Source organism: Sinocyclocheilus anshuiensis, unplaced genomic scaffold (assembly GCF_001515605.1).
Source record: "Sinocyclocheilus anshuiensis isolate Anshui unplaced genomic scaffold, SAMN03320099.WGS_v1.1 scaffold521, whole genome shotgun sequence".
Taxonomy (NCBI): Eukaryota; Metazoa; Chordata; class Actinopteri; order Cypriniformes; family Cyprinidae; genus Sinocyclocheilus; species Sinocyclocheilus anshuiensis.
Window position 1 is genome coordinate 571760 of NW_015540882.1, and position 24347 is coordinate 596106.

The 24347-nt window shown below is 36.7% G+C and overlaps 1 protein-coding gene across 1 annotated transcript in view; it reads left to right on the forward strand.

Annotated features, from left to right (window-relative positions):
* LOC107688567 (N-acetyl-beta-glucosaminyl-glycoprotein 4-beta-N-acetylgalactosaminyltransferase 1-like) overlaps nt 1–24347 on the forward strand; it is a 189300-nt gene that overhangs the window by 61608 nt on the left and 103345 nt on the right. Inside the window, exon 2 of the mRNA XM_016486272.1 lies at nt 8718–8830. Coding sequence (XP_016341758.1) covers nt 8718–8830 — 113 coding nt within the window. The remainder of the gene's footprint in view (nt 1–8717; nt 8831–24347) is intronic.

A 24347-nucleotide genomic window follows, 5' to 3' on the forward strand; every position in this document is an offset into this window, starting at 1 on the left:
TTTTTTTGTTGTGAATGTCCCAATTGAGGTACAGGATGTGAAAATTTCAGATAAATGTTCATGTTATATATTTTGGTTGCATTTGTGAATTAATAAAAATGTAGATGGTTGTTTAAAATAGGTATCATAAGGATATCATAATATCGATATATCGATCGATATACTCCTGTAATGAATCTAATCGTAATCGTATCGTAGAATTTTTTGAGGTATCTGCAAATATCGTATCGCTGGGTATGAGAATCGATATCGTATCGTATCGTGACGAACCATCCGATTTACACCCCTAATTTTGAATTAGAAATAGTCAGTTATTCGTTCTTTGCAAACACTTCCCAGTACTCGTATCCCATCCCTAAAGGGGATCACGTCACAATCTGCACACAAACCTTTATCCTCATGTGAGCACCAAGGCTCAAATCAAGTGTGTGCCATCAGCCAGTCAGCGTTGCTAGGATTTCAGTTTCCCAAGGATCTACAATACAGTGATTAGTCGCATGAAATGTACAGCTCAGGTGACTAGTTTAAACAACTTACTGTAAACTTGGAGCTATGCAAGATTCAAGATCTAGGCTAAGTCATAGTAGATCAACATGTTGTCATCTTGTTTTAACTGGCCGAGAGCTTTTTTTTAACCAGATAGCAATGTGCTAAGCTAGTAGGCTAAATTCATGTTACTGATTTTAACATTACAAATCAAAATTCATAGTGAGAATGCTAATGGATACAACTTTCTTAAGATGTGAACCTCATTGGTTGGCCAACCTGTTAGCTAACATGTGTGCTACTGCTAGGCTATGGCTATGAAAACATATGGCTATTGAGAACCACTGTATATTAAGAAATCACTTCAGAATGAACTTGAAATGGAATTTCTCAGCTTTTCTCCTCCATTATTGTTTCCTAATGCACATTATGATTGACCTCCTCAGTCGTATTCCACCCTCACAATTCACTGTAAAGTTAATGGACTAATTAGAGCTCGTATCTCCACGGTTGTGTGCAATTAAAATGTCCAAATCCTGATGTTTAGAGTCTGCTGTGACATTAATGGCATTTTCATTTGTTTTCTGCCTTTTTATTAGGGCTGTGCAAATAATCGAATGCTATTTTCATTTGCATCTCGTCAGTAAAGCCGGTTCTGTGATTAGTAGTAAATCTCCAGCACGTGCTTTCAGATGGAGCCGTAGTTCACTGACAAGCTACGCAATATCGCATTCAAAATCGCAGGCCATTCATTTTCGATTATGAACGCTATTTTGTGTAGCTTGTCAGTGATCTATGGCTCTGTGTAGTAAATGCCGCTCCATCTGAACGCACGTGCTGGAGATTTACTACTAATCACAGAAACGGCTTTACTGACGAGATGCGCATAAAAATCGCATTCGATTATTTGCACAGCCCTACTTTTTATCTCCTACTAAACACTGTGATAATGTGTTTAGTACGTGACAATGAAATAAACGTAGCTCATTGCTAATTAGCATGTCTGCTGGGAATCTGAATAAGATATTTAGGGGTCCAAGTAGCATCTATGTTATGCTATACGCATTTGATTTTCATAAAACCTACTTTCCTTCTCTCTGTTTGTGGCCAAATGTGATATATACACCCCTCTTACTTCTTCACATATTGGCACCATCTAGGATAATCCAGAAGCCTCTTTCAATCCTCACAGTATTCAGTAGAGTAATTCGGTGTTTACGGTTCCCTTCTCCTTTCATTCCACACCTCCAGCAATAAAGCTTGTGGCCAAGTGCTAGAAATGCCAGATCACTAAAGAATTGCTTGCAAAAGTAGCTCTCAAGACTCATCTGCCTATCCATTAGAACTGTTACAGTATGTGATTTATTAAATACACCTTTGAAGCCTTTTTAACATGCTTGGCTTCTAATTAAGCATTTTTTACTAGACTTAATGCTGTTGGAATTGCGTTTACACAGACTGCCTTAGAGGGCAAATGTTTATAACGCCAAATTTATTGCATTGTTAGGATGTGTTGTACAAGTTATTGTTGTTTTAAATAAATTGAATCAAGCCCATAAATAGCTGAAGTAGCTGAGAATCCAGGTCAGAAAGCCATTTTTCGTTTTCTGAAACATCTGAACACACCATGCTCACGCTCATAAATACCAGTGTGCCTCACAAAGACTCAGCTCTATAAAGTTAAATAAACCGCACATCAAGCTGTGCTTATTTCCTCTCCGCAGAGAGGTGTATATTTTTGAAGGAAACACAAGCCGTCAGTTTTTGTGTAACTGCATGATGTTTACATTTAACCATTATAAGCTAGTATGGTCATTTAGCAGATGCTTTGATATTGAGCAGCTTACAGAACTTATTGTGTGTGTTCTTAAGTGTGTTTGTGATGGATTGAATCTTTTAAGTGACTCGCGTCTAAATTTAATAACCACAGATGAGACCTAGAAAAAAAAATAAAAATTTATTTAATTGCTACAATTTTGTATTTTGTCAAAATTGTCTTACATTTTGAAATTCTTAACTGATACTAAGAATTCTGGACTCACTGGGCAGAAAACCAAAAATGCTCGGTTTAACATACCCTTGGAATATCTACACAAATTATCATAAATGATACATTTCAAAAGTAATTACCTTAGTTTTTTTATTTGGTGTCACTGTAATAACATCTGGACTCAATTAACTCTTTGTTCAGAACTTCTTCGCGTGTGTTTGTTCTCTTTGTCTCTGCAATTTTGGAAATGGATCTGATCCACAATATCCACACCTCTTTCAGGTACATGCTGATGGACTCCGAGTTGGTTAAAAGTAAAACAGTCCAAAATCCAACCACGTACAGTGCTCCATATTCCATTAATTTTTGCTTTGCAGCTCATGAATATTTAAGCATGGACATTTGCATAAAAGGCAGTGCCCTGTGAGTACAGCACCTGTCTCTGTTGATTGTATTTGTTAAAATGCCATTTCTGCTGGTTTCCCTGATGCAAATATACCTTAATTGAGAGTATGACATTTACTGGAGGTTCTCCATTTGGAATTAATTTATAACCACCTAATTTTCAGTCAGGTGTAAAGAGATTTTTTATGGTGGCGATCACTGTGAAATTCACAAATTCAAGGATGTTCAAATAAGGGGTTTGGTAATGAAGTGACAAAGTCAATATCAAAATTTTCCCTTATTTTGGTCGAGGTACTGCAACAACAAAGACCTTGTGGGATACAGATACTCACACTGTGACTGGAGCTCATCCTCATGCTTTAATTAATCCACTAAGTGAATTCCTAGGGTGGCCCTGACAGTTTCCCAGCAACTCAGGATTGCAGTTTGTATACCTGTGATAGCTTTGCCTTTGTTATTTTATCTTCTTGACATTTGATCGCTCACTCTGGGTAGAATAAATGTCAAAGGAGGAGTGTAGTAGCTTACACTTAGCGCCTTCAAGTAATGTTTTACACTTAAAACATTGTCAAAAGGAATAAATAAATGAAATGATGACTCCAATCATGTCAGTAGCCCAGGAAAAGCAATTTTATTTTACACAATGTGGGTCCCTCCTTATGGTGGCGGCCATGTTGAAATCACATGACCAGACAAATACTACTTGCGTAGCTCAACTAAATATGTTTCCTCTAACTCTTTGTCTTTGCAACAAATGAATCTTGACTGACAGATACAATTATTTTTGTACTTCTACACTCATCGGTTACTGAAAACATTTGTATTTGTGTGATGTTGCATCCACACCAGTAGGTGTCAGTATAAAGTCTAAGAACACTGCCATGTCGGAGATTGTAGTTAAAAATGACTTTCACCTATAATAATGACTTATTGCAAGATCATGAATTAAAATAAATGGTACCAAATACTTCAAGGCAGCCAAATGGTGGAACGAAACCCAGTAGCCCAGTCTTACAATATTTGTTCATTTTGAGGACCAGCCTTTTATTGTTTGCAGTGACACTATGCACATGCAAGTGCATATGCAATGTCTCCTAGACCTCCAGGCTGTGACCACAAATGCCCTTCCCCTATAGTCAGTAGTTATCAAGAGAATCTTTTATTATAGAAGCATTCATTATATTTTATAGCCTTATTCCCTCTGGTTACAGTACAACTTAATTTCATAAACTGTTTTAGCTCCTTTGTATGTGTGACTGTGCTTGTAAAGAGGTAAAGTCATAATCACCCCACAGGCAATAACACTTTTGCAATGATATTTTATTCTCTTGACACACAGTTTCCTTTTATAAGGAGCTTCTGTCAAGGCAGAATTTTGTGCCATATTTACCTTGTAGTCCCTCTCCTAGTCTGACTGCTGAAAATATCTTTTATCCTTGTCGATGTTAACACACCTCCAAGAATATCCTTCTAGCTTTTCAACATGCCACCTGAGTGATCCTCATTTCCTAATGGCAGTCAATGGAGGACAATCCCATAATCCATCCGAAGTGTGTCACTGACCTAGCGACACTAGTTTCTGGGCTGTAGCCAGTCCAAAGTTAACTTACTGACAAATGATGGTGAAAATGCTGGACATACTGTAAATATTTGTTATACATCACAAAATTGGTTTTTGCATGATTGTGTTTTATGCAACAGATAGTTCTGGTCGAATTTGATTGGCCGAACGGCTTTCCAAAAGTGCTAGAGTTTAGAACCAATGCTGATTGAAAAAATGTTCCTCTAACTACATGTCTGCACAAAAACGTATCTAATGTATACTGTACATACAATTCTCTGCTGTTTTCAGATGAAATAAACACGTTGCAGTAAAACACCAACAACTTTTATTCTTTTTCACACAAATTATGATTGCAGGGGCAAAGTATCTGTTAATAGAAAGAACAGTTAAAGAATTTTGTTTTTGTGTGATTCCATGCACAATATTGTGTACCTCAAAACACTTTTACCATAGTGCATGATTTGTAAACTAATACATTTTCACATTGCATCACAGAAACGGCTCCATATAGTAAACTTGCTCAGTAGCTCCCCCCGGGTACAGTGTTGCACTTGCAATGTGAAGTACTCGTGAAAAAAGGAGTCAAGTCAAAAAAGTTCAGAAACTTGTATAAACAAGCTAAACGGCATGAATAGTTCATCAAAAGTGTTTTGTTAACACAGCTGGTTAGGTTTAGGGTTTTGTGTAGGTGGTAGTCTACATTATTTTAATATGTGATAGTGTTAATCTTTTAGTGCCACTCGTGAGATATTTCATTTCCCAGATATTTCATACATACTACACTCAACGTAATAAAATGTTGCCAGATTGTTTCAGATTAGCGCCACTTACTGGACATTTCACATTGAAAGTGTCGTGAAACATGCAGGAAGCAACATAATGTCATTTTGCAAAACTGTCGCCACTAGGGATGTGCGCGACGACTAATTTGACTGTCGTTTAAACGAAAGTTTTGTATCCGACTAGTCGACTAGTCTAAAAGCAAGAAACCCCCAAAAGATGGTAAGAAAAAAAAAATCTCTGTGCGTGCGTGTAGCATAGCCTACAGTGGGTACGGAAAGTATTCAGACCGCCTTAAATTTTTCACTCTTTGTTATATTGCAGCCATTTGCTAAAATCATTTAAGTTAATTTTTTTTCCTCATTAATGTACACACAGCAGCCCATATTGACAGAAAAACACAGAATTGTTGACATTTTTGCAGATTTATTAAAAAAGAAAAACTGAAATATCACATGGTCCTAAGTATTCAGACCCTTTGCTGTGACACTCATATATTTAACTCAGGTGCTGTCCATTTCTTCTGATCATTGAATATGATTACGCATCGCTCCAGTATAGTTATTGTAAGACAATTTGAAACTACACAGTTTACTCAAAACTTTTCCGTTTCCTTCTAATTCAAAATAATCCCACACCTTCTCATCTTTCGCATGGTCATTTGTTAACTCGCCGCAACTGACACGAACAAAAACGCATGTGAGGTCTGAGGTAAAAATGTAGTTTCCGCCCAGATAAACTTTAAAAAATAATGTATTATTTTTCAAACGTTTTATTTTAACTTGTTATTTAAAATGTTAAAATGATGGTAATGTGAATGATAAAACCCTGTTTTTTTTTTTTTGTTCTTTTGTTTTCAGTGTTGACTAGTAGGAGCTGTACCGTTTAGTCGACTTGTCGACTAGACCCGCACATCCCTAGTCGCCACATGCTTTACTGTTTGTAGCACTTACTGTAACTTGTTTGTGGCATTCCAGACCAGAGTATGTGAGCGGCATGGTAACAGAGTTTTAAGATTTTTGCCTGGAGCGAGAACTGGAAAATTTGAATGTGCAATATGGTTATACATACACACACACACAAAAAAGTTTACATTTGAAATGTAAATTACTCAGTATTAACCAAAGATCACACAATTGTGTCGCTCATTGCATTATTCATTTGCTAGTTTTTTTTGTTTTTTTTTGGCCCGTCTTCAGTGACACAAGGGCACTTCTTGCTAAAACATTGAAAACCACATTTTCTGAGGAATAAGTTGCTGGACTTTTTATTAGTAAAGTACTATTATCCTTTTTCTTTGATTAATTCACAACACTCAACTGTCTTAAGTTGCATTTCCTTTAACACTAGAACCGCCACGGGGTAAATTTTACCCGTGACTGTTTTTCAAATGTACATAACAGATTTAAAATAAAACATTCAAGTCTCCCAGTCATTGACTTTTACTAAAATTATGTAATTTACAATCCAATGTTGTTAAAAATTATTTAGATAAAACCAGATCAAAAACGGGGCATTTATACCTATAAGCGCCAGCAGGTCAAATTTACCCGCTATATAATGCATGTATTTTCGCGCTGTAATTTTCTTGCCGCTTATATTTTAACATTGTACATTTCTAGGCAACGCCTTTCACTCACTGATTTAGCGATTTTGAGTTTCATAAATAAAGTCAAAATGACAAAAAAAAGGCGATTTATGGAAGGTAGGTATTAGAAACACTAAATGCCATGAGTGATGGAGAGTCTGATGGTAAGTTATGCATCCTGGGTCGGCTTAGCATCTGACGGCTCATCTGACAGTGATCCAGATATCATATGTTCATGTTTTAGCCTAACGTTACTCTAATTGGTCAAACTTTGGTTTAATTATTTAATTTTTGTCTTGCCATATCGTTTATTGTTGCTACTGTGTTGCTATTCTAGTCTGGTCGTTTCCTGAAGAAAAAAAAAATCCGATCTATATGATGTAATGAATAAAACCATTTTTTGATTACCCAAAATTTAATGGTGTTGTTCTCTTATTCAAATTATAAAAGATATAACTAAACAAATTAATAAATATTTAGGTGAACCTGTGCGCTTGAATTTTTCATCGCATCGTCCTATGCAGTGGGGTGAATTATTATTGCTCATTATTGTCTATAGGCTGTTTTAGTCATTCATAGCATGGGTTATCTTAATATATTGATTAATGACATTGTATTATAATATTAAACCACCCAAATATTTAGGCTACTACCTTCTAATTGTCACTGTCAGTGCAGACTTTTTTTTTTTTTTTTAAGCTTAGGCTACTGACCATTATGGATTAGTGTAGCCTGCATTAAAAATATAGTTGATGACTAGACATAATCATTTCATGATTCTAGACACTTCTTTGTGAAGACAGTGGCATAATACAGCGAAATAATATGTTCTTTAGCCATATAAATACAGTTGTCATGTGCGTGGGTAAAATTTACCCACTGGCGCTTTTAGGTATACAGCGACCCCTGGTGGTTCTAGTGTTAAAGGGCTCATATAACGTTGCTAAAAAAGAACATTATTTTGTGTATTTGGTGTAATGAAATGTGTTTATGTGGTTTAAGGTTAAAAAAAAAAACAATATTTTCCACATACTGTACATTATTGTTTCTCCTCTATGCCCCGACTTTCTGAAACGTGTCGATTTTTACAAAGCTCATCGGTCTGAAAAGCGAGGTGTGCTCTGATTGGCCAGCTATCCAGTGCGTTGTGATTGGCCAAATACCTCAAGTGTGTGACGGAAATGTTACAGCATGTGCGCCGAAGGGGAAACAGGGGAACTGAATTCCTCGGAACACCGGCATTGTAGGCTACTCTCCCAGGAAACAGTCCTCATCCTGAAATCGCATCATATGACCCCTTTAAAAGTTATTGGCTAACTGGTTTTAGCATGTCAAAACAGTGAAGAAGCTGTTTGATTGCTTTATATGTCCGTCAGACAGTCTCTTCCTGTCTAAGTGTGTAGATCTTGGCTTGAATAAGCTGTGATGTGGACCAAACCTTGTGTTTATAGTCAAATTTCAGCTCTGCAAGGCTATCAGCTAACTGGACGGTAGTGAAAAGAATATAATAAGCAATCCTAGTGTTGTAGCATGCAACTATTTTTTGATAAACAACATTTTGGTCAAAGACCTTCTTCAGGCATTTTTCATAATACTTGCCTACACAGCTGCTGGCATCCAGGTGGACGAGAGGTATTTATTTATTAGTTTTCTTGCCAAAGGCAATTTTATTTGCATTTGGCACTTGGCAAGTGTTAATTTTGCACCCCAGCTGTAGCCATTTCCATGTGTTCTCTTGCTCTCCCTCTCTCTCTGAGAATGATTTAAACTGCTCAGAAGAGTCACTATAATGGATGCTCATAGATTCAGTGTGCTGTATGCAATATAAATGGTAATGATATAGAACCAATAATACTGCTTATGAAATATAAAGTGAATGTGTGCGGTCATTGTCTCATTTACAGATGGTGAGAGGCCGATGGAGGGAACTGATACCAGCCGTAAGAGAGACTCGCGTTCATCAGACAAGTACCGTAAAAGCGAAGATGCCAGCAACAGCCAGGAGGAGGAAAATGCAGTAAGATTGTTTGTTTGTTTTGAAATTATGATTTTTTTTTTTAAATACAGGGCTTAAAAAAGATTGTATTGAATTTGCACTTGTAGTGTACTGTAAATCTTAAAAGTATATTTTTTAAAAACTTTCATTGACACTGTCATAACTGTTAACAATCTTCAGCACACTTTTTTTTTTAAAGTGCACTTTGTAATGTCAAATTAAAAGCTTTAAAGAACATTCTAAATCACTGTTTTAATAATATTTTGTCATGCTTTAAAGAAGTACACTTTATTATTATTTAGTACATTTTAGTATTTTGATGTGCACATATAAAGTATTTGGTTATAATTTTAAAACTGTGTCATTTGCTATTACATTTAAAGTTAAAATATTTCAAATGTATAAAATGTGATAAATTGCAGCTTTATAATTACAAATGTGTAACTACAAATAAATTTAAATACACAACACGTTTCAATAGAAATTACATTAAAATATATTTTGGTTTATCATATACATTTGGCAATACCATATTTCAAATACAATAAAAGTAATTATGAAATTACATATAAATAGATATTAAGATACTGTACGTTAAAAACATATTAAGTCCTACTTGAGTTAAAACACTCTAAAGTTAAACTAATTGTGTTTAAGTTGATTTAAAAAAAATATATATTAGATTTATTATTTATTTAATATTTAAAGGGGTCATATGATGCGATTTCAATTTTTCCTTTCTCTTTGAAGTGTTACAAGCTCTTGGTGCATAAAGAAGATCTGTAAAGTTGCAAAGACTAAAGTCTCAAATCCAAAGAGATATTCTTTATAAAAGTCAACCACGCCTACCTAAAACGGCTCGTTCTATCACGTCCCCACATGTCTACGTCACTATGTGGGAAGATTTGCATAACGCCGCCCAAATGTTCACGCAAAGAAAGAAGGCGTAACTTTTATTCTCGCTGTAGTATTGTTGTTGCTGCCGCCATGTCGTGAAGGCGCTGTGTTTCGTTGTGAAATCGAAACTACGTCCAAATGCTCTCCGCATCACTCACAGGACCAATAAAACCTCAGTGTCAAATAAAATCAGTTGCACAGCCATATCTGGATACAAACGAATAACCTGCAGGATCTTGCACAAAGAGAGATATTTATTTTTATTTTTTTTACTTATAGTCCATATCTGCTAGCTTTGAAGTCATCTATATAGTGTACAAGTTGACAGAATTAACTTTAAGCAGATTTATGAATCTTGTTTCGATAGGAAATATGTCAACAAACGAAAGCAAATTGTGTTCGTCAAAGCATAGCATGGGATTTTTAATTCTATGGCTTTAAAGATGCGAGGGAAGGATTTATCAAGTCATAAAGGAATGAAGATTGCAGAAGATGATGTGGACAAACAGAGAGTCTGTGACAGATGCTGTGCTGGTGGAGTGATTTATGTGTGTGGAGATAAATCTATCATTTCCTGTGCTGTGCTGTGAATACATTACTGCTGTTTAGTTCTGCTTCATAATCTCAATGTCACATGCAGGCTCTACACGAAAAGTTTGTCCCTAAGCAGTTTTCTTTCAGTCAGAAGTTCAGGAATGATGTAGAATTATGGCCAGAAGTTTGCAAAGCCCTTGTTTAGAAACAGTTCATAATTTAATACCCACACAATCATCTACATACAATCTTCACCTTCAAGCTGTTGCCTATTAATCTGCAGCACTTGACTGTTCATTTATTATTAATGGTTTGCAAGTGGAAATAGGTGTACAGAGTTAATCATAACTTATTTTTTTATAGGGCTAAAATAAAAATTGTAGTAAATGTGCATGAAGATGTATACATTTATGGTAACATTGTTTTACATTTTTTCATAAATATAAAAAAAAAGAAATATATGGTATAATAACATAACCGTTTAATATAATATCATTGAATATAATTATTGTCACATTTTATTCCACTATTACAATAAAAAATACTGGTTGCCAGAAATAGCAAAATAGTCAATTCAGTAACTGCACTTAAAATATACTGTACAATATTTGTAAACATTTAGCCCTATATGGCACTTTTAGTGTCATTTTAAAAGTACAAATATCCATGGTCATTTAATATGAGATCATCAGACCTACAGCTATTTTAATACATATTAGCTATAAAAGAATGAGCAAAATGCTGCTTAAAACAGTTGAATCTATTGCATATTCATATCACAAAAGTATTTTAATAACAACCACCTACTAGATATCCTTCAGTGCAAATTTAAGTGAATGATATCTAGTCAGTTCTAATTGCAGTACACAGATTTGAAAATGTGACTCAAACCAATTTCATGTTAAATTAATGTTGTAATAGTTTTGTAATTAATTAAAATTAGAAGTGGTTAAAGGTCTGGATCTTTTAGCAAAGCACTGTGGGCTATATAGCATTGTACTGTCAGATACTGGTCTCCATGGTAACACTGAATACTCAGTACACTCCTGTTGGATTATTTCCAAACTTACACCAATAACATAGACTCAGGGCGGAGAGAACAGTATTTGTGTGTGTGTGTGTGTGTGTGTGTGTGTGTGTTTGTGCGCCCATGTGACTGGAGCCACAGGGATGTATTGGACTCTGTTGGATGTTTTTTTTAACATTATACACATCTCTCTGATACGGTATTAGACAATCCGTTTATCAATTCTTTATCAATTCTTTGTTCTCATATATACTCTTTTAGTCACATTTTCACAACCGGCCAGAGCACAAAGGCTTCTCTGACTTTAGAGTACTTTGAATAGCTCACAAATTTGTTATAACACATATTTAAAGAAACAGTTCACCCCAAAAAAGAAAATGCTGTCAATTTCCCACCCTAATGTTCTTCCCCTATATCATGTAATTTCTTCAGTGTGACAAAAAGGTAGCAATTTCGAGGAGTTTTGCAGTGACCACAGCCTGTCAACCTCCAAACAATTAAAATAAGCACCTTAGAGGTGTCATTAAGGTAGTGTATATAAATATCTATATTCAATGTTTTCTGAAGCTGTATATTAGCTTTATGTGAGGAAGAGACAGAAATTTAAGTCATTGTTAACTGATAGTCTTCCTTTCCTCTTTAGAGCTTGACAGCCCATGACAGTTGTGTCCAATCCTGTTCTTGGAGGGCCACTGTCCTGCAGAGTTTAGTTCCAACCCCAATTAAATACACCTGAACCAGCTAATCAAGGTCTTACTAGGTATACTAGAAACGTCCAGGCAGGTATGTTGAGGCAAGTTGGAGCTAAACTCTGCAGGACAGTGGTCCTCCAGGACTGAATTTGGACACCCCTGGTCTATGGTCACTGTTTCCATTGTAAGGAATAAAACAGCAGGCATTCTTCAAGGTTTCTCCTCTTGAGTTTCACTGATGAAAGAAGGTCATGCAGGTTTGGAAGGATGAGGGTAAGTAAATAATGCAAATATATTCCGTTCTGGATGAACTGTTCATTAAAATCACTTACTCTTTTCACCTTCCACTTGTCTATGAATGTTACTCCAAGGGTTGATGTGGCAGCACTGAATGGTGCGGAATTGGAGGTGGGAGTGTTTTGGGTATCATCCATATTAATGACTCTCAGGACTTCTTTAAGGTGAGACCTTGCATCTGAGCTCAGCATTCACAGCTGAAAGGCAGAAGAACCACCATCAGACATTCTGAAGAGCTTCTCACTTTGTTGAGCACTGGATACACCTTACATACCCGAACAGAACAACAGAACTCTTGACAATTGCAAGAGGTTTGCTGTCTCCAGGCAAACAGACAATAATTCCACTCAGTCTGTGGCCAGCCTCTTCTTATAATTGCCTGGAAATGGTTGATGATGCCATTTCTGGGCCCTAGAAGTAGTAATGGGTCCACTTAGGCACTAACCGCAATTGATTGTTTAAATGTCTACTGCAAGCAGACATTGTGGAGTAGGGAGGTCTCTGGGTTCATAAGCAGTTCCTACAGTCACTTCATGCATTTTCTATTATCGGATAGCTATCTGATTTTGTTAAAATGGTTCCATTTAGACTTGGCCACATTAATGTGTCTCCGCAAAAAACGGATATAAATCCGATCTGCAATTCCCGCGCTATGTGCAAATTTCACATGAACAAATGTTTGCATGTCGGTTTGCTGAAGAGATGCTCAGCTACTCATCCACGGCGATGCGTGTAGCATTAGCGCTGTCATATCTGGCTATGACATGACATATAGCTTATAACACTCTGTCACACACGTTTATTATTTTAACATTTTGGGAGGAGTAAAATTTATATATAGCTATCCGATCAGAGAAAATGTATGAAGAGACCGGGTGTAAACAGGTCCAGAGAGACCAAGAAGCCACTAAGAAACTTGAGGTAATGTACGCAGATCTGCCCTTAAGACAAGGTGTAGGCATTCAATGTGGAATATATTTATCTCAAGGCAGAGATTAAAGGAAGAAACATTCTTCAAGAAGTCATTAGGAGCAACTTTCGGCGGGACTTCTAATTGCCATCCAAAGTGTATGGTACACTAATTGATGGAGTAGTTCTCTTTGAGCAACTTGGGTTCCCTGAATAGCTTGGTTACGGCACAGTGACTAAACCAGGGGTGCCCATTCCTGCTAATATCCTGCAGTTTAGCTACAACCTGCTCCAAAACACCTGCCTGGAGGTGTCTAGATCTTGTAAATACCTTGGTTACCTGGTTCAGGTGTGTTTAATTATGGGTTGTAGCTCAACTTTGAAGGGAGTTGGTCCTGCAGGAGCAGGATTGGGCACCCCTGGACTAAACTTTCAGATTCTGGGTTACCTAATACTTGGGACTTAGCCTACAACCATTTTAGCATCCTTCACAGTTACACTAAAATATTTTGACACTTGTAGAACAAAGACGTTATAGATTCCAATAGACAATTATCCTCTTTTCAAGAAGGATTCTTATACTTTGTCCTTCTGTGATCTAGATTTAATCAATATATAGATATGGTACGATAAAATGTTATATGTTGTTTTTCTGTCTTGTGGTGCCATGAGCCAGTCAGCATCAATGTCATGACGATGACTGTGGAGTGATTAGTCGCATGGCATTTACAGCTTAGGAGACTGGCTCAAAAATGTATCTGTCCACAACTCATTTCCCATGAGCAATGATGGAAGATTACAAATGGCACACTTCTTAAATTTCAAACTGGGTCTTTCAAGGCAACCAAGCAAATAGACTGACAGATTGCTTTCTCCAGGTATTATAGACCTCCCTGCGGACTGTCCACCTCGACCAAATCAGAGTGAAGCACCATCCTTAAGGGCACAAGAGAGAAGCTCTGAAGATTCTTTTTCTCTAGGACTTAATCATAAAACATTTTGGTTGCTAGTCCAGACCTTTAATACCAAACCACACAAAACTGTTAGAATGTCACCAGAACAAAATCAGAATCTTTTCTTTCTTCCAATTATTCATGTCCTTGTTCAATGTGTCCATAGTTGTTTTCCCAATTAAAGGTTTCAGCTGCTGTGTGCATTGATGTGGACAAATCATAGATTCTGTTAAGACTTTAAATAAGGTATTTGCTTGACATGTAAGCTGATTTTCAGGGCTCATCAGATTTGAATTACTTTGGTGTCTTTTCACCCACTCAAAGCTTTTAGCAGTGAACAATTTGGGCTTGACTGTTAAAACTTATTGCTGTAAAAATAAAGCTCTTCAGCCTTGCGTATGCTTCACGGGCAGTGGGGTGGCCTGTCACACCATCTGTCACTCTGGCAGTGACCGATGTTTCCAGCTCCAGCCCGCCCAATAAATAAACTTATGCTTTTAGGTTGCCCTTTGCTGTACTCAGGCAGAGTTCCTCAAGCACACTGCTGTAAAAGTGGTTAGTCAATCATCGTCATTGGCGGTTAAAAGCAAATAGGCAGTCAATACGGTTTTGGCCAACATAGATGACGTGTTAAATCAATATCTGAGCTTGTCTGCTGTGAGGTCGATTAAGCTCATATGGGGCCGGGAGACACCTCTTAATGAGCTTTACATATATACCGATAGATCTTGCTAATTGCCTAAATGGAATTTTTAATAGCTGTGCTGTGGGAAAGACAATCATTAGGTCATGGGGGTTCAATAGGCCTTGTTTAAATGTAATTGTTTAAACTGTGAGATTACTCCACCACAAAGCAAACACATACTATACCACACTATAAAACACTGAGGGTGCAAGTTTAGCTCAGTTACAAGTTTAACTCAGTTTAGCTCAGTTACCAGTAACCCTGACACAAAGGCTCACTTTGTTTTTACATTAGCGTAATTGCAAGCATTTCTTGGTTTGGATATAGATTTGAAGTGATGTGCAGGTCTTAAAAAATTTGAAAAGGTCTTAGAAAAGGGTATTAAAAAGCACTGGAGATGTAGATATCCTGAGAATAGGGACACAAAATTGTAATGTCATTATTTATTTATTTATTTCTTCATATTACAGCGATGAGAATGGAATTTTTGACATTTCAGTGTTCCATCTTTCAAATGAGATGAAGCCCTGACATTTGAATGAATGAAAACCTTCACAAAGAAGTCACTTCATGTAACTGAAACTTTGAGATAGATTGAGGAAACCAGAGGTGGGTCTACATTTTCAACACCACCTCAGTTTTTTCCATTTTGTAATGTGAAGGCCTTTCATAAACATAACTATATCAGGGATCAAAAGGGGCGACAAAACTGTAAGTATTTCTTGCATGTGTTGACAGAGAGGACTGTGTTCTTGAAATACTAGGGAACTGTTGGAAATTTCGCCCACCCTGGTTTACACAAAAGCACCATAGTGATGGATCTGTTTTAGCGCTCAATGCAATCTTGTTTATACACAAACCCACATCCCACTGGGCATAAAGAGTTTTCCGTTGTACTATACTAGTGGATCTAGGAATAAGTGATTAATTTGTGATGGAGTGCTTAAACCAGTGACCCCCTCTATTTCCTTCATTCTTTTGCTCTCAAAATATTTCTGCTTCTTAGATGACCTATATCCCTTTATCCCACCCGATTCTACTTAAGTCTCCAATTTATCAGCAAGATTGAGGAATTGGAAGATGTCTCTGGCTCTGATTGACACCTTACTGAGGGTTATATCAAAGGTCACAGCAGGCATTGGGCCCCAGGGCTGATGAGCTCCTCATGATTCAGACTCCTGCTTCACTCCATGCTCCATAAACCCTGCAGCTAATGGGCTAAACTGAGGGATCGACAACACAGGTCTTCCAGGAGGTTCCTGGGGGACGGAGCGGGCGGCTCTGGTGTCAGACTGTGTTCTGTATGAAAGCTCTGTGGCTTGCTGGCACCCCAGAGAGAGCCCTGCTCCTCCTCTAAATCATGAGCAGAATGAGGATGGGATTGAGGTGCTGAAACCAATTTACTTTATGGCCCTGGTGGGTGTATCCTCATGGGGTTTGCCTTCTCTGAAGAGGTTCTAAGGCTCAGCCAGAGGACAAGGTCAATGATTAAGGCTGAAACTCTAGTGATGACCCTGTCAGAGATGTAAAGAGTCTTTATAATAGCTTGTTTTTTAGTTAATGTGCCATAACTGAAATAGTCAGGATAGTTAACGCTTTCTTCCTAAGTATTGTATGTGCTGCAAAAAACACTACTGTTCAAAAGTATGGGGTTGGCAAGATTTATTTTATGTTTTTGAAAGAAGTTTCTTATGGTTTTGATTTATTGGATCAACTGTTTTCTATATGAATATGTTAAAATATAATTTATTCCTGTGATGCAAAACTGAATTTTCAGCATGATTACTCCAGTCTTCAGTGTCATGTGATCCTTCAGAAATCAGTCTAATATGCTGATTTGATGCTGAAGAAACATTTGTTTTTGTCTGTTATTATTGTTTTTGATTAATAGAAAGTTAAAAACAGCATTTATTGGAAATATAATTTTTTCCCCTAACAGTGTCACTTTTGATCACTTTAATGCATCCTTGCTGATTAAAAGTATTTCTTTCTTTCAGAATATGTTTACTGAGCCCAAACTTTTGAATAATAGTGTATATAATATGTATGTGTATGTGTAGACATGTTTTTATATTTTAGTACGGTGTCCCCACGGGTCCTTAAAAATCTTAAAATGTCTTAAATTAAGTTTGATTAATTTTAAGGTAATAAAATGTCCTAAACATCCAAATGGTATAACAAAAATCTTAATTATCATTTTAAGAGGTCTTAAATTCGGGGACAATAAAAAGGAAGCACAATATGGCCTAATATGATTATTGAGATATATATATATATATATATATATATATATATATACATAATTTATATAATAAAATAATTTATATGTTTTGTATGGTTATATTCAGTCATCATTGAAGTTTAACAAGTAAAACATCACTCACAATCATAATTCATAGAAATGTCAGTGCAGCAAAAACAACTTTAGATATGTAAAATGAAACCCATAACTTGTGGGGAAAGTTGCTTTTAGAAATAGGGCACATCAGTTGTGTGTTTGTGGTTTTCTTTGTTTTGATGCAGTTTCAAAAAAATATAAAATCATTCACATGACAGGCTCACTTGTGTTGAATGTGGCATCACTGCAGGACGTTTGTCTATTAGCTATTAAAGGGTTAGTTCACCCAAAAATGAAAATTCTGTCATTAATTACTCACCCTCATGTCGTTTCATTGTCGTTTAATTACTCACCCTCATGTGTCAGCGGCGTCACACGGATACGCGGTTTCCATTCAGATCAAATCACAACAACGTAGGAAACAGATCCGGCGTGACGCAGCTGACACAGAACAGCATACACTGTTTACGTCCAGCGGATATTCTCCAAAATGGCGCTACATGGTGACGCGGAGACAAATTGTTGAATAAAGTCGTTTTTTTTTCTTTTCTTTTGCACACAAAAAGTATTCTTGTAGCTTCGTATAATTGCGGATGAACCACTGATGTCACATGGATTATTTTACCGATGTCTTGCTACGTTTCTGGACTTGGGGTCAGATGCAGGGTCAGACAGCTCTCAGATTCCATCAAAAATATCTTAATTTGTGTTCCGAAGATGAACGAAGGTCTTACGGGTTTGAAACGACATGAGGGTGAGTAATTAATGACATAATTTTCATTTTTGGGTGAGCTAACCCTTTAAGACCATGGTGTCTGTTGTCTTTTAGCATGACCAACGTCAGCAGATTGAATCTCAAACAGAGCTGGAGATGCTAATGGTTTAACATTGTTGCATTATCCAGAAAAGTTTAAGGTTGTGGGAGATAAAAAGATCCCTAAAGAAACTAAAATAATGAAGGATTTTTTATTTATTTCTTTTTTTTGGTAGTCTCACTTATTTGAAGAACCAGGCAAAGAAACGTTGACATGAGATTTGGTAGCCTTGCAGCACAGAGGCCTTCAGCACGATGAATAATTGATGTGAAAATCTCAGTTTCAGCGTTTACTTTTTCTCTCGCTCCTTTGCTCTGCCGTTGCATGCGTGTTTTTAAGGTCTGCATTGTCTTTCATTCCTGTGGGACAGCTACATGCTGTTTTCCCCGTACATTTCAAAGACAGCATGTTTCCTATTGTTGTTTTGATCTTTTTTTTGTGTCTCACTACTGAAGAACATTTTTGGTTTGATACTCTTTTAACTGCTCTCATTAAATGCTTTTGATTGTGTTATATGCAGTTATATCTCAGTGGTGACCTACATTAATAAAATGTGTAACTTCACATAAATGTAATAGTTAAGTTATTTAAACCTTAATTTTAAACTAAATATTATTATTACATTTAATAGTCTTTTTATATATTTAATAAACCCTAAACTCATACCACATATTTTATCCCGCATAAATAACACCTCAAATCATGCAATACTGTATGTGTCTGGGAAATGACACCGGTTGCTTGGATTTCTTGTCCACCCATACAGAGTCATGGCATAGTCAGTGTCCACCTCCATTTCTTGCTCCTAACCACATCAATGGATCTTTATTCACCTCTGGTTCAAGTTGTCATCCCTGGTTACTGACTCCTCAGTTTCAGTCCACCTATTATTGTTACTTTTCAGACTCAACTTTGAGTATCATCATTCTCTGCAGTGTAAAACTAACTTCTCGAGTTCTTGATCTCATCAAATGCCCCTCAGTTAACCACTAGCTCTTTTTCAGCACCCGAACCATGAACACATTTTAGAGCTCAAGGTGATTCTAAACAGGTACTCTCTTCCAAGACCTTGTGAGCTGCCTACGGAGGTAGCATTTTAACACATCGTAGGAACGCTCCCATTTTGAAAGCATTTCCAAAAGTTAGGCATCTTACTTACACAGACTACTTAAATACTTTTGTTTGACCGAATTCTCAATCAGCTTTACATGTACCTTATTATGAACAAAGGCACTAAAGAATACACAGTAAAATCTGTATTTGTTTTAAATGAGTATCATTTAAATGAATTAAACGAGTATCAAGTGTTTAGCTTAGCAACATGCTAACTCAAAACTTTATTGATTTTTTTTCTCTCAACTTTGAGTGGTCTTTTTGCTTTGAAAGTTTACTTAGAATATGCTAAGAATATACTATTTTCAACTTTACAAGTTTTATTATTGACATACTCTTATACTCTTCTTAGATCTTATAGCTACAACTAAGTTTTTAACCCAGTAAGAACAAATATACTTACTAAATTTGATGATGGTGAAAATTTTCCATCTTTGGCTGACAAACTTTTTTTTATCTGCATCTGTCTTCACAAGATTCCACAAAATATGTTGTTGAAAACATGATATTGTTATTAAAATAAATCCACAAAAATATATCTCTAAGTTGAGGGGGCAAATACTTTTGTTGTGTCAACTTACTCAAACTAGTTGAGTCTGTAAAAATGTAACATGTTAAGTTGAGCGAAAAAGTTCAGGAACTGAAGGTTATGTCAACTTAAATGACTAAAGAACTCAGCTTTGAAATCATTTTTGCAATGTAAGTATGACAAAGAGTTGTAAAGATCTTTAAAGATATAAAGTCCATCTTTCCACATTTGAGTAAATAGCTGTACTTGTAAGAATGGATATGAGGCGGGGTTGCCAGGTCTGCGAAACAAAATCAACACAACTGCTAATCAAAACTAGCCTAGTCGCGTTCCAGGGGGTGGGGGGATATCGCTTTAACCCACGGACTGAAAAAAAACACCTGCAGCAACAGTGTAAAAGTAGCCCAATTCCATTTGATTTGGCAACACTGGTCCCGGGGCATAAACAAAATTCCCGTTGAGTGAACTGACTTGCTTAAAGGGGTCATATGATGCGATTTCAAGTTTTCCTTTCTCTTTGGAGTGTTACAAGCTGATTGTGATAATTATCTTTAAAAAAGCATCATATGACCCCTTTAAAAGGACTGTAAATTTGCATAGTTTAATACAATCTTAAAGACTATCTGCATGAATTTTTGTCCATTTTGTTTGAAGAAATGTCTGACTGACATAAAGTGGCTAACCTCTGTTCACTTGTGCAGTATGTTCCGTTTAAGAACAGGTAAGTCTGAAATTGATGATACCACAATAATAGGCCATTGCTGATCAAAACTAATAGGACAGCAGTGTCTGTCCACAAACAATTGTAGACATAACACAGAAGAACATGCTTATTTGTATGGTTGCGTATGCTAATTGCTAACTATTCAGCCATTTTTATTTGGCCATATGGATCAGACAGTCAGCAAACGGACTGTAGGTGGTATGTAAGGGTGCCATCTGAGGCCGAAACCATCTCTGGCTTACACCCCAGATTCAGAAGTCATTGCAGGCTCTCTCCTGAGAAGCACGCTAGTCCACCCCGGTTACAGTCTCTATGTTTGCAGTACATAATGCACTGTCTCCTATTGAAAAACAACCCATGGCCCTCACTTCACATTGAGTTTTATCAGCCTGCCGGCCCCATGATTGATCTCCCCTGCAAAAGCATCGATTTCCCCCGCTCACCCTCTTAGCCGCTTTGTCTGAGACTACAAATGGACCGCAGACACTTTTCTATTGTTATGAATGGAAAAAGGGGTCTGAGCCTTCCAATAAATGACAGCACCACCAGCTGTCTGCTGCGAGTTGCAGAGTAGCGTTGTTCTGTTTATGACTGTTAATTAGTTTTTTGTACCTGCTGGCTTGGCGAGATAGGAGCTGTGTCGTCAGAGATGGGAAGCCTTCAGAGGTGCAGTTGATGACTAATAGTCAACATATGCCATGGCAGTGGACAGATTGTGTGTGCGTGTATGTATGAGTGTTTGATATTGAGGCGTTCGAATACCTTGAGCCCAATGACAACAGTACTTCACAGACCGCATGAAGTGGTTTGATGAACATTGTTTTCTGTTTTGTGTTGATGCCTGTCTTATTGAAAAGTACTTTGTAGTGGAACATCAAGTAAAGAAGTAAGGGGTGTTATGAGGGAGAAAGGAGGTTGTGGTTTCAAGATACAATTTTATGAGGTGGTAGTAATGTGTGGCCCAAAACTTGTCTACTTTTCTGCTACACACTCAAAAGAATGTGTTTTTTTTTTCTTCACAAAAAGAGTACATAATTTTAGGGTAATCAAATAGAATGCTGCTAGGGAAGACATTTTTTGTAGGCCGAAACGTTAGCATTTTAGCACTTCCGATTCCATCGTCTTGAAGTCAATGGGTTGTTTTGTTGAATGAGTTTTTGATTAAATGTCTGAAATTACCCTTCAACAATTTGTCATAGAACATCAGCTGAAGAAATTAAATAGCTATTGCTAGTCAGAGGCAAGTGGTATTAAGAGAGGTTTCAAGACGCGATTTTATGACGTATGTCCCAAAAATCGTCTACTCTTCTGCTACACACTCGATGTGTTTTTTCTTCACAAAAGAGTTCATAGTTTTAGTGTATGCAGATGGAGTGCTGCAGGAATGATGTATCTGTAGGCCAAAACCCGGCAACAAGTTAGCGTTTCAGCACTTCCGGTTCAAAGTCAATTTTTTTTAAAGGGTTTTTGGCTAAATGCCTGAAATAAGGTGCGTTTGACACAAGCTCAAGAAATGTTCACATTTCATGACATAAAAAACAATTATAATAACCCCCTGTGATTTTTAAAGCTTTTACTTGTCTTGAAAAAACAAGTGGCTAAATGGGACTACAGATGTTGTCAAGGACATTAAATATCATTACACCATACAAGTCTACTGTACTGTCACAGCTTTCTTTTGTTTGTAACTCTTGAATATTATGAAATTCAAGATGGCCGCCCCCTAATGACGTCATAATATGCAAATTAGACAAGTATATTTACACCCCACATAAACTTTCGGTCATGCCCAACATTTTTCTCATTTACAGTAGATCTCTATCTTTAAGCCCTTTCAAGCCACAAGCTTTTGAAATCGTGATGTCAAAATCCAGCATTTTTCAAAAAATCCATGGTGCCTAAAAGGTTAACTAGTGCTTTCAATCGATTTAAAAAAAATTACTAATTAATAAATAAATAAAGTTTTTAAATATACTGTTATATTGCAATAATTTCACATGCAATCTTCAAATTAATGTACAAACAACAAAGACAGTATATGTTTATATATTTGTTCAGTGGTATCTTTTTATGACTGAAGGTGAGTATCACGGATACCTATACTGATGTCTCTATTAAATTGACCATTGATTATTGCCATTCAACATTACAGTATAAATGAGAGCTATCAATTTTTTACATTTATTAGACTTTAAAAAAAAAATCTTCACATAAACCCATTATAATAAATGTAAGCTTTTGAAATCGTGATGTCAAAATCCAGCATTTTTCAAAAAATCCATGGTGCCTAAAAGGTTAACTAGTGCTTTCAATCGATTTAAAAAAAATTACTAATTAATAAATAAATAAAGTTTTTAAATATACTGTTATATTGCAATAATTTCACATGCAATCTTCAAATTAATGTACAAACAACATAAAGACCGTATATTTTAAAATATTTGTTTAATGGCATCTTTTTTATGACTGAAGGCCAGTATCAATGATACTAATTCTGATTTATCTATAAAATTGCCCCAGCGGGCCCCCTAGCCATTCAACATTACAATATAATTGAGGGCTATCAATTTGAACATTTATTAGACTTTAAAAAATAACTTTTTAAAGAAATATACAGAAATCGAAATTATCAGACACTAATAGACTAATAGACATCACAGCAGCTGGTTATTAGGTTATTTTGGCTGTTATTTCTTTAAGAGCTGCCGCTGCTGAACGTGATGTGGATCTGACAAGCATCATATTTTCTCTCAAATCTTTTTACCTTTTATGACCACTTCAGGTCTTAAAGTCTCTATTAATGAGCTGACGAGTTAAATCGGGTGTGTTAGATGAATGAGACAGTGCTGGGCTGCTCCAGGACAGTTTTGAAAACCATTTCAGAGACATGTTCTTAAATGTGACTCGTATAAAATATATTACATGCATGCACAGTTTTAAGGCAGTTTTAATCGCCTTTTTGGTAACTTCATGACTTAACTGACCACGACATTGCATGCACGTAGTTTATTTCACGCTTTGATATGAAAGGATACAGGCTACAGCGCGCGCCGGCGCCTTTGTGCGTGCAATTGAAGAGCACGCGCTGCGAGCACAGTACCGTTTCCACACTCGTTTTGACTCGCGCCTGGCGCTGAAGTGAAGTGCTCGTCTGAAATGTCTCCCGTTCTCAGTCATTCTGTGACTGAATAAATGCACTTCTTGTCAAGAGAAAAAGTGACAGAAGCAGCAGTTGTGAGTGGGGTGGCCAACCCTAGCCCCACCCCTCCATTAATTACGTAAAATATTTTTAATGCGTTAAACTGAAAAAATGCGTTAACGCACTCATTTTGACACCACTAATTTTAACACAAACTTTCAGGGGAAATGTTTGTAGAAAGACTGAAAGAGTTGTCTTAAGCTTAATTAGGGTGACATTCATTTAAAGACTATGGGCCCTATTTTAACGATCTAAGCGTATGGTCTGAAGCGCACGGCGCAATTGCGCTTAGGGCGTGTCCGAATCCACTTTTGCTAGTTTAAGGATGGGAAAAATGGTCGGCGCGCCCGGCACATGGTCTAAAAGGGTAATCTCTATTCTCTTAATGAGTAATGGGTGTGTTTTGGGCATAACGTGCCATAAACCAATCAGAGTCTCATCTCCCATTCCTTTTAAAAGCCAGTTGCACTCGCGCCATGGCGGATTCGCTATTTACATGGTGGAATATGCAAGCGGAAAAACAGAGCGCTTCTCTAGTGAGGGAACGGATCTGCTCGTGTGCGTAATTCTGATACATGCAAAGACTATCCATTATGACATGTTGGCATTTTTATATTTATTATTTATGTAATAATCTTTTACATTTTAATCCTTTAATTTTTAATTTTTAAAAATGTTTGTGTGCTGCTGGCTGCTGCTGTGTGTGTAATAAGCAAAGTGTATGCGCGTTGTGCACCCGCCTATAGGCACATATTACTAACGCGCTCTTTAAATAACAAAAGAAATATTGCGCCAGACTTTAGACCAGGTTTTTGTTGGTCAATGG